The following is a 12,025-nucleotide window of genomic DNA, read 5'->3' as shown; positions in this document are numbered from 1 at the left end:
ATACAGGACGCGTGCCTACGGGTACTTACAGAGACCTTTCCTCAGCATGGGCTGAGGTTTGCTGTATCACAGCAACACTTACAATTTTTCGGGCTCTGCCTGTTGGGACTGTCCTCAGCCCCACAGGGGTTTACCAGCGTTCTGGATTTTCTGACAGTTCTTCTGTTCAGTATATCCCAATGCTCCTGTACCTGGACGGCCTCCTGCTCTTAGCGGGATCACCGGGGTACTTTACGGCCAGGTCAGGATGACTGTGGCTTCTTCAGGGTGCAGACGTTTAATCAACGGGGAAAAAGTCCTCCCTGCATCCCTCTCTGGGTATTCTTCATCTAGGATCCCTGCTGGATTCTCAGAATCTGAGAATTCTTCTGGCGTAAGACGGAATCTCCTCTCTTCCATTAGGAGTACATGGTTGTCTGCGCAGTCGACAGATGTCTTTACACTCTGGGATGCATGGTGGAATGGGCTCAGTTCCATTCCAGGCCTTTCCATAATTGGCTCATCTCCAGATGGAATGAGTTTTTTCTGTCGGATAACTGTTCAAACGATGATGCTCTCTCCGGAGGCAAGTCGGTCCCTGTCCGGGTGGCTATGGCCATCTCGTCCAGGGTTTTCTTTGCTATGGACAGTGTCTGGATCGAATCCTTTTCAGTGCAGTTGGACGTCTGTCGATTCCACCCTGTCAATTAACTTACTCTGGCATAACTCTTGTTTCCCGGTGAACCTGAAAAGGTTCAGTCCGACAGGGTCAGGACAGTGGCTTCCTTTTTAGCAACACTGTTCGTTGGGTGGCAATGACAGGTATGTCACATATTCGGACATAGTCCGAGGGTCTCCTCCCGACCATCTCGGCAGCGTTCATTTCAGGAGCTCTCCATTGGGAAGCGGGAGTCCTCAGCCGTCACGACGTGCATCCCGGGGACTAGTCTCTTCCCCAAGAGAGGTTTCATCTCCTGGTGAGCAGGGGGGGCCCCCCTGAGGTGACCCTCATGGCCTTCTGACTTTATCACACTATGGTGTTACAGTTCAGCTTTGGGGATTCTGAAGCAACCTTCAGCGACTCTTTGTCGGTGAAGTGGTCCTTCCACTTTGTGTACCTGTGTTCTCCGGTCTCCCTTCTTCCTCAAGGTCTTTGGAAGTGTTTTCAATCGAGACGGAGATGCTTTCCTGCTGGTGGCTCCTGATTGCCCCAGATGTCAGGGGTACTTGGATCTTCGGAGTCTCTACATCGATACTCCATCCCTGATGCTTCACTGCCCGGACCTGTTGTCTCAGGGTCTTTGGTTTTGCCTTGGACCTGGGTCGTTTGTCTTTGACTGTGTCCTTACAGTGGTCTTACGGCTTCCCTGGCTTTGTCATCGTTGGAATGATTAGAGCACATGGATCAGCTTTTGCTGGGACCTACCACAAACTGTGGCAGCCATAAATCTTATGGTATTGTACCTGTCGATACAATCCTCCGGTGTCCAGGATTTCCAGATATTCTGGCATTCCTTCCGGCTGGCTTGGGTTTCACACTTGGCCTGGTCTTCCTGACAGTGCGGATCTCTACACTGTCAGTATGGTTAAGATATGGAATTGCTCCACTCTGGTATCCAGTTCATCCTTTGGAGTGTTTTCTTGATTATGCCTCCATTTGTCCTCCCTAGGGACTCCTGGGGAGTAAGTAGTGGTTCTTCGTTACCTCCGGGGACAGTCAATGGAACCGCTGGTTGTGATAGCCATTACATGGTCTATTGCTTAGGCTCTCTCTTTCTCTCAGGGTGTTTATATCAACCAGGAGAGTGTCTGAATTGGGAGCGTTCTCATGTGGCTCCCTCTTCTGGAGGGCATCATGTCAGGGTGGGAGTTGCTCTCGCCCTGTGTTGCTTCTTAGTGGTTTTCAGGTTCCATATTATTCTGGAACTTATGGTACGGCCATTCTGTCCCCAGTCCTCTCGGCTGGTGTGGCCTCATTGACTGTGGTCTGGCCTCTTTGGATTTTTGTGATCCGTTCAGGTTCCTTACGGAAATCGGACTCCTTATTGGTGGTCTGAGATTTCTGGTTTTCACAGGAAAGGATGGCCGGCCTATAACCAAATGTTGGCTGGATGGCCTCGTAGGTCTTCCTCAGGGGCCTACCCATGGGTAGGCCTTCCTGTTGTTGATGCTTGTTTTTTCTCGGGCCATGTGTGCGGCTCGCTGTGGCGCCTCGGCTGTTTTACCTTACTAGGTGGCCACGTGGTCTTCTGTCCACACCTTTTTAAGGTTCTAGGCATTGGTTTCCTTTGCCTCTCAGGATGCTTCCTTTTTGGCGACGGATTCTCCTCTCAGCACAGGAGCGTCCCCACCCTTGGTTGAACTGCTTTGGGACATCCCCAAGGTCAACCCTGTGGACCCCCTATGGACCCTGAAGTAGAAAACAAGAGATATGGTAAGAACTTACCTTTGTTATCTCTGTTTCTACGAAGTCCATAGGGTCCACAGGGCGCCCGCCCTGACGCACCTGGCTTCATATGGGCTGTGTGGCTGGTCACCGGTTTTCCGTCTCCCATTTCGGTGAGTATGGTTATTGAGTGTTCCAGTTTTCTCTCTCTTTTTCTCTCCTCCTCCGGCCTTTGGCTACTTACAAACTGAGGTGCCTCTGGCTTGGGGGTGGGGTTATAGGGAGAGTGGACCCAGTGCATCCTGGGAGCTAAAAGCTTTAACTGCGTGGTGCCCGGATTTGGTTCCCAACCTATACCCCAAGGTCAACCCTGTGGACCCTATGGACTTCGTAGAAACAGAGATAACAAAGGTAAGTTCTTACCATATCTCTTGTTTTATATACTGCTTTACATTTCACTGATCCATCCCTGCATCGGTGTCTTATTGATTATTAATTTTTTTTACAAAAATGCTTGTAGCACGGATCGCACTGATCCGTGCGTGCATCTGTGACATGTTTGCATCACGGATCTCTTTGATCCGTGCAAGCATTTGTCTACTGTCGTGCACAATCTAATTATATGCAAATCATTAGATTGTGCACGATAGATAGTGTCACATTGTATCTTGGATTGCCGGGGAGAATTGCTCATGATATTGCATCATTGAGCACATTGTACCATGTGCAGGGGAATGCAGTCAGGAAGCCGACGGTCGAAATGCCGTGCGGCCAGCGGTAATACATACTGATTCCTGTGCAGGGGCCTTTAATTTACTCATGCTATGTGTAATCATGTTGTTGACTCCAACATAGTGGCTTCTACTGCAGTGTGTGATTACTAGGTGCTGGTTTTTTACACTGTTCCATTATGTATATAGCCTACAGCTTACCTTGTGTCTGTTTAACATGCATCTAGCAGATAAATGGAGGTCTGGTAATTATGAGTATTGTGACTGAGGAGTTTGGTCATACCCATCTACTTTGTATGCGTGTTTCACAAGTTATAGCAATAAAAGTATATTAACAAAGGGCAAATAAGAATTAAAGGAGCCATTCCCACTCTTAGGAAATACAAATTATAACATTACATCCTAATTTTCTATCATAAGACATGTAGTATTTTTACTTTTATTGTCCTTCCAAAGGTAAAGTATGGTGCCACTAAACTTGTGAAATGTTCACAAAGATTGCTGACAATGATGCAATTGCCTGCCTTGACACCCAGAAATCCTTTTTTTTTTTTTTTGAACTGCTTGTTTGTTAATAATAATAATTAGATTAGTGTACCTTATTTGTACAAATTAGAACCGTCACCAATGCATCTTGAACATACCCTCAGTGAACCAGTATGAATTCTAGCATTGGTTAAAATGTAGCAATTTCATGCTTATGCAGTTATTACATGTACATTGGGTAAATAAATGTAATATGTGTCCGTTGGTTTAAGTAAATCTAATATAGGTAAATGACTACTTGTACCCTTTGTTCTGACATAGGCGAGCACCTGCGACAAGACAGCATGGATTTTAGCAATGAATGGAGTGATCCAGCAAATTGCCACTGTGCTGACCGACTTAAACCTCTTGAGTGGCGAGCAGCAAGACAGCATCAGCGGTGCTTGGCGCATTCTCTGGTTGGCACCCCCAACTACATTGCACCAGAGGTCCTATTGCGTACAGGTATGTAATATGTATAGATGTATCAAATGCTGTATGAATGAGTCATTAAATCCATATGCCATTTTAGTTCTTATATCCACAGCCATTTTGTAACATCTCTCAACATGCATATATTTCAATTTCTGGGTGTCTCCAGCACATCATGTTCCTCTCTCCCTATTCATTTTTTCATGTAGCTGATTGTTTGCTTTTCTGGTGTAATCAGTGTTAGCATGTGTGACACTATCTACACCTAACACCTCACATTGTGGAAGCCAATCGCCCCCCCTCCTCCACACATGCTTTCTCCCCTTTATGAAAATAAGTGTTGGGGTTTTTATTTTTGCTAAAACATGAGTCTAACAAATCTTTCCATCCACATTGTAGGATATACGCAGCTTTGTGACTGGTGGAGTGTTGGAGTCATTCTTTATGAAATGCTTGTTGGAAAGGCTCCTTTCCATGCAGGGTCACCAATGGAAACACAAATGAAAGTAAGTCTAGAGTGCTTCATTTGTTTGTCCAAGTATTAAGTCTAATCATTTTCTAAATCTTATTTAGATTTATTTAAATGTGAGACATTTATGTAATGTTTTTTGTATTCCAGAAAACAGATACGTCCAGCTAAGTCTGTGTTTAACGCTCCAGACATTGCATGTATTAGGAAAATGTGCACTAAACTTAATCTATTAATTGGACGCTTTCTTTCATTGTCTAGATTGCAATAGACTTCTACAAAGCTAGTTCCTGTGGTCCAGTGCACATTTTTAACCTAAATGTAGTGTTGGAAAATAAGTTCTATTAAGATAATTAAACACATCTCTGCTATTTTGTATTCTCCCCCTCCCTCCAGTGCTTCATACTAAAGTTGTTTAGTATCTTTTGAGGTACAAACTTGTTTTATGTCTTGAATAAATGGTATAGGCAAAAAAATTATTATTATGTAGCAATAATTATTTTGGGGTGAGCGTTTGGGAGTGGGGCCCCCGGGATTGTTCTGGCTGGACCTTGCTCATGGCATCACCACTTAATTCACATAGAATATTTTTTCACTTTTCTATGAGTTTGTGTATTATTTGTCATTTTAATTCTTTTACATCTCATTAACACATTGATTTATCTTTACACACCTATCCTTTAACACTTCACTATCACCTTTTTTCCCCTTTTCGTGAGATGCCCTGGGGGGTGGTCCTTGGCTGGAATTTTTTGGGGTGCCTTGCTTCTCGGACGTGAGCCCCTTAATTTTAGGGACGCTGGTATAGAGGAGCCTTGACGACGGCCCAGCGCTTATTCATATATTTGCAAATGTATGTAAACCAATACCTCTGAATTTCTATTATCATGTAGGATTCAAGTATATTTGATTTATCTGCAGTGTGCTGGAGGGCAATTTTCTTTTTTCTGTGTTAAATGGTATAGGCACCTTGCTGGAATAATTTATTCAAATTTAAAAAAAAAAAAGTTACATAATTTTGAAAACCTCTCAAGTCTCTGAATTTAATATATGCCTGACATAATGTTTCCATACGGAGTCTTCAGGTATGTTTTTGTTTTACTTTTCTTTTTTCTTTAGGTGATCAAATGGCAAACAACGCTCCACATCCCTCCCCAAGCCAATCTTTCCCCAGGAGCTTCTGATCTAATTGTGAAGCTGTGTCGGGGCCCTGAAGATCGTTTAGGCAAGAATGGCGTTGATGAGATTAAAGCTCACCCTTTTTTGAAAAATATCGACTTTTCTAGTGACTTGCGACAGCAACCTGCCCTTTATATTCCCACCATCACTCACTCTACAGACACTTCCAACTTTGACCCAGTAGATCCAGACAAACTCTGGAATGATGAAGACAAGGATGGAAATAAAAATGACACCCTGAATGGGTGGTACAAGAATGGCAAACACCCTGAGCATGCATTCTATGAGTTCACTTTCAGGAGGTTCTTTGATGATAATGGGCACCCATACAATCACCCCAAACCCATTGAATATGACTATGATGAAAGACAGGACACTGGTCACCAACCGCCTAATCTAGAAGAGTGTGATCATGTTGGAAAGAGACCTCCAAACAGGGATTTAGTTTATGTATAAAAGAAGGCATACGCATGGATTCATGAAATCATTGCAGAATGATTGAAGTGAAAGTTTGTTTCTGCTACATAGGAAACCTGAAAACAAACAGAAATTAGTCCTTTTTATGTGCAGCCGCTATCGCTTCTGCACTATTGGTAAAGATAAATCTTAATGAGAGAGTTAATTTTACGCAGCAGTGGTCACTGATAAATGTTCTAGAACTATGCTGGAATGCACCCAACTGACTTTAAAATAGAAAAGGACATTTCTCTTACAGCAGCACCTTTTTTTCTTTTTTTTAAACTTTTTGTTGTTATAAGTTTTTTGGGCACATAATCTAGTTCTTATGAATGGACTGGGGATTTTAATTTTAAACTATAAAGGTACAATTTTTGCAAGACAATGAGGGACATTTATTTTAAAAGGTAGCATTAAAGTCTTAAACCAGTTATATATATCAATCTTATTTATGTAATTGCAAGTATTTATAAATCATCATAAAGACAAACGTCAATACCAACCAGCAAAACATATTTGGGTACAGACCATTGTGGGGTTTTTTTGTGGTTTTGTTTAAAGTTAGGAAGTATTTATTAAAAAAAATATTTTTGGTTCTTTGTCAAAATAATGTGATTAGAATTGTACCAATTTCCTTTTTACTCATGGCACTGGAAACAATCCTTTTGTTTTAAGATAAATGTCCCTCAATATAGGTTTTCATTTTACTTCTCTTCTACATGTCATCTTGGTTACTAGTTATTTTAAATTATATTTAGAGATTATATATTGTTCAACTAAAGGAGAACTAAACCAATGAAATGATGTTTGTAATGCTATATAGAGGAAGTATGTAAATGTTACACTTGTAAGTTACAGTATTTCGCCAAAGTCTACTCCCACCTGACGTTTTATAAGCGGAAGCCAGTTCTTACCATTTAGGACCTATCTTTTATACTGGTTTTAATATACTGGAAAAAAAACATATGAGATTAAGACTTGCATATTATTTTTAAATTAAAACATTATACAAATAATTTTGGAATTATCACTGTACAATATCACATAGCGGTTACTTAGATTGTCATACAGATAATATACCTACACTACACAGAGCATTCTCTCTCTCTCTAATTATATTTATAGATTTTTTTTTTTTGCTATCAGAACCTTCAGTAACTAATAGTTTAATTCCTAGGGATCAATCCAATTGTCTGCGATGATCTCATGGGTGCGAATCATCGTGACAACAGCCGCACTTCTGAATTTGCATAAAAGTGCTCGCAGCCCCGTAGGGCTCTAAGCAAAATTATGCGAATTTTGGCTGAGTGGGCCACGAGGGGTGCAAGATGCGGTGCTGTTGCCGGTGTTTTCGCGGTGGCAACGGTACATGGCACCCTTGGCAAACAATTTGATTGACCCCCCTAGTTGGCTCTTATTGTCCATTTTGCATGGTGGCAATTGCTAAGTGTACAAAATTCTGCCTGATGTAATTGCTGCAAACCATTACAGGCCCATTGTAGTTGGTATGTCCATTCCTCTGACTTCTAACTGCTTACTTGAGAGAATACCAGAGCTCCTAATAGTCCGTGACAAGAGGTGATCTGAATGCTGAATGTGCTTACTTTAGTGATTACTGATGCAGCAGTATTGAGCTCAGGGGTTGAGATCCACAGCACAAGTAAGCGTCACCCTGATAAAGGCTGATGAGGACAACGTATGTGTATGTAGAGTCCATGTCTGTTCACATCTATGCTGTGCACAGTAAGCTAATCATGTTTGCAAAGCAGTCCACAGCATACACTCTCCTTTAATTACACTGAGAGGCATGAAAGAGGACTTAGCTTCTATCTACTAGTCCACAGGTTCTCAAACTCTGTCCAAAGAACCCCAAACAGTGCTTATTTTCCAGAATCATAAGGGAAATAATAAGCTTCACCTATAGATCTTTTAAAATGTGTCAGCCAGTAATGAACACACCTGTGCACCTGCTGGGTGACCTGGTAAATGTGAACTGTGTGGGGTCATGAGGACAGAGTTTGAGAACCACTGTACTAGTCCTTGTTTGCTAGCCGCAATAATGACCTAACCACGAACATTAGCCAGAGTACCAGATTCAACTATCTCTTGTTACAGGAAAGCAGTGGACTGTATAGCAAGCAGACTGAAAACATATTTAATATAAAAATGACAAACCTTTGTTCAACATTGTAATAGGGAAAAATGTACTTAGATTTATGGGACACTCACTCAGTTCCAGTGTTGTCTTTCAAACAAATACCACTACCGCAATTTTAAAGTTTTATTTTTTTTTTTCGGTCTTTTTTTATGAAGTTGTTTGTTTGTTGACCATCTTAATTGGATCTCTGTAGAGCTGGAGAGGGCCTATACAGTGGCTTTAAGTGAAAGTGGGCTGCTGTTATAGGCACTCCAGTCAACAACTGACCTGTTTGCAGCCACTGCATCGGCGCTCTCCTGATCTGGACACTCTTAAAGATCTTTTACATTTGAGTTACATACATTCTGACTGTGTGTGAGCACAACGATCCCCCTCAGCACAACAAATGTTGGAGGATCCCCATCAACTAAGACTGTAATGGAGTTGATTTAGTAAAGATTAAAGGGGGTGCTTATTAAAGCTTGGAGAGAGAGAAAATTGCGAGAGCTAAAGTACTAACCAATCAGCTTCTACAGTGCAACCGGAAGGTATTCACAGCGCTTCACTTTTTCCACAATTTGTTATGTTACAGCCTTATTCCAAAATGGAATAAATTCATTTTTGTCCTCAAAATTCTACACACAATACCCCATAATGACAACATGTAAAAAGTTTTGAGTTTTTTGCTAATTTTATTTTAAAAAACCCTAAGAAATCACATGTACAAAATTGAGCTCAGGTGCATCCTGTTTCCACTGATCATCCTTGATGTTCCTAAAGCTTAATTGGAGTCTACTTGTGGTAAATTCAGTTGTTTGGACATGATTTTGAAAGGCCAATGGAGTGGGATCACTCACAATTTTGCCTAAGAACACAGCTATGAATAAAGATTCGTATCAAAACATCCTCCAAGAACAACTTCTCCCAACCATCCAAAAACAGTTCGTGGACGAACAATGCCTTTTCCAGCATGATGGAGCACCTTGCCATAAGGCAAAAGTGATAACCAAGTGGCTCGGGGAACAAAACATCGAAATTGTCCATGGCCAGGAATCTCCCCAGACCTTAAGCCCATTCAGAACTTGTGGTCAATCCTCAAGAGGCGGGTGGACAAACAGAAACCCACATATTCTTACAAACTCCAAGCATTGATTAGGCAAGAATAGGCCCAGAAGTTGATTGACAGCATGCCAGGGCGAATTGCAGAGGTCTTGAAAATCATCAATGCAAATATTGACTCTTTGCATAAACTTAATGTAATTGTCAATAAAAGCCATTGACACTTATGAAATGCTTGTAATTTTACTTTAGTATACCTTAGTAACATCTGACAAAAAGGTCTAAAAACACTGAAGCAGCAAACTTTTGTGAAAACCAATACTTGTGCAATTCTCAAAACTTTTGGCCACGGCTGTACATTCATTCACAAATTTGTTTTGTAATACCTTTCCAGGATAAATATTCTGTTTTTGAGTTTTTGTTTTTATTTTTTTGCTTTATATTGTACATTTTATGAGGATTGTTCAAAAAGTAATGCCTAAATGCTCATAACTCTTTGTCAGTTTGTAGTTTAATATATCTGCTAACTATATAGGTAGTCCAATAAATACCATGGAATCCAAGATGAAGCAAAGAGCCGTCATTGAATTTCTGGAAAAAGAAGGCGTCAGTGCTACTGAAATCCACAGAAGACTGAAAAAAGTGTATGGTGAGTGTACAATTGACTATAGCAATGTCAGTATGTGGATGAAGCGTTTTCAATTGGGAGAATCGTCCGTGTGCTACAAACCTCGTGGTGGCAGACCAACTGCAGTGACAGGCAGAGAACCGACACAAAGTCGATGCCATGATTCGGAAAGACCATTATGTGACCATCACAGATATCGATGATGAACTTGAATGGAGCCATGGCACTGTAGAAACACTAATCAATGATTTGGGATATCGTAAAGTGTGTGCTAAATGGGTTCCAAAGCAATTAACCAGGGATAATAAGGCCCAGAGGGTGGAAGTGTGCAATGACCTTTAGACCAACTTTGAAGCCAACCCTGAGATGTTTCGGAAAATGTCATTACAGGAGATGAGACCTGGGTATTCCTTTATGACCCAGAAACAAAGGCCCAATCAAAGCAATGGAAACACCTAAGTTCACCTAGGCCAAAAAAGTTTAAATCACAGCGATCCGTAAACAGTCATGGCCACATTCTTCTGGGATTGCCGAGGTGTTATTCTCATCGATTACTTGGAACAAAACCAATCAATCAACAGTGATCGATACATTATTACACTTAAGAAGTTGAAAGAAGCCATCTGCAAAAAAAGACAACAATTCGGACTGTCAAATGTAATCTTACACCACAACAATGCCAGACCTCACACTTCTATGGCAACATTTGCGGCCATTGCCAAAATGGGGTGGGCAATAATGCCACATCCACCATACAGTCCTGATTTGGCCCCTTCTGACTTTCATCTGTTTGGCCCTGTCAAATACTGTCTCCGTGCTCAACATTTTGAAGACATAGAGGTTGTTAAAAACACCTGGGTCAAACACCAAAGTGGATTCACAGCTTGGGTTGAGAGGTGGAAAAAGTGTTTGAGGGCAGATTGTGAATTTTTTGAGTAGAGTCATTCTGTTACTAAGACTTCAAAGTATTTTACTTAAAATGTTCAATCTGTATCTATAATACAATTTGAGCTGTGAACATTTAGGCATTACTTTTTCAACAACCCTGGTATCTTATTTAACTGAACATAGGACTTTTTATTTTAAGGTCTGATAAAGCAGGACTTGTCTTGTTTGCATGTTAACATTTAATAATTCTTTAGTTTCTGGTATTCTATTTAGGTTAATATATGTTGTCATAAAGTGGAAGAGGAGCTTGAATGTTTCATCATGTTTAAAAAATGTAAACCCGGGTACACACTAGACGATATTTTGGATGATTTGGCTATTTCCGATGGTCAGAACGACAAATCGTCCAGTGTGGACACACTATCGCTCACATGAGTTGACCGGGATGTCTTTTGGTTGGTCCTACATACTGCCCAGTCTGAGGATGCCATTAACGATTTTTACCACATCATGCAGTGTGTATGTTGAACGACCAGGCGATATGTTGTATAGGTAATTATCTAAGCACTAAACGATGCACGATAAAACTTTCCGTTGTTTGTAAGATTGCACAGTGTGTATGCAGTATATAGTTTGTCCGAGAGTTCAAGGGAAATATTTGACTATATCGCATCGTTTGCACATCGTCTAATGTATACCAAGCTTAATAAATATAGCCATGCAACATTGTATGCTTTTTTTGGAATTTTTATGCTGTGGCAAAGACATTACATATACAGTAGTGCCTGGACGTTTGTGAACCCTTAAGAATTTTCTATATTTCTGCTGAAATTTGGCCTAAAACTTCCTCAGATTTTCACACAAATTCTAAAAGTATGTAAAGAGAACCAAATCAAATAAAAGACAAAAAAAGTGTTCATTATTTTCTTTAAATTTTTTTTTTTTTAGGAAAATTATCCAATATCAGTGAGTGTCAATACTATGTGAACCTTTTAGGCTTAGCAGATGTTTTGAAGGTGAAATTTAGTCAGGCATTTCAATCTATGGGATGATAATCAGGTGTGAGTGGACATCCTATCTTTTTAAAAGAACATGGATCTATCAGTCTGATGTTCACAACACGTTGGTGGAAATGTATAATGCCGCAAACAAAAGC

The 12,025-nt window shown here is 40.8% G+C and overlaps 1 protein-coding gene across 1 annotated transcript in view; it reads left to right on the top strand.

Moving 5' to 3' along the window:
* The window catches only part of LATS1 (large tumor suppressor kinase 1), a 115,396-nt gene extending 103,724 nt beyond the window's left edge, over positions 1 to 11,672 (top strand). The window contains exons 6-8 of the mRNA XM_088456203.1: positions 3,904 to 4,086; positions 4,453 to 4,559; positions 5,642 to 11,672. Coding sequence (XP_088312329.1) covers positions 3,904 to 4,086; positions 4,453 to 4,559; positions 5,642 to 6,157 — 806 coding nt within the window. The 3' untranslated portion in view covers positions 6,158 to 11,672. The remainder of the gene's footprint in view (positions 1 to 3,903; positions 4,087 to 4,452; positions 4,560 to 5,641) is intronic.
* The last annotated feature ends 353 nt before the right edge of the window (positions 11,673 to 12,025 follow it).

The sequence above is a fragment of the Taudactylus pleione genome, unplaced genomic scaffold (assembly GCF_031769625.1).
Source record: "Taudactylus pleione unplaced genomic scaffold, aTauple2 ptg000006l, whole genome shotgun sequence".
Classification (NCBI taxonomy): domain Eukaryota; kingdom Metazoa; phylum Chordata; class Amphibia; order Anura; family Myobatrachidae; genus Taudactylus; species Taudactylus pleione.
Note: the sequence above shows the minus strand (reverse complement) of the source record. Positions and strands in the feature narration are given on the sequence as shown.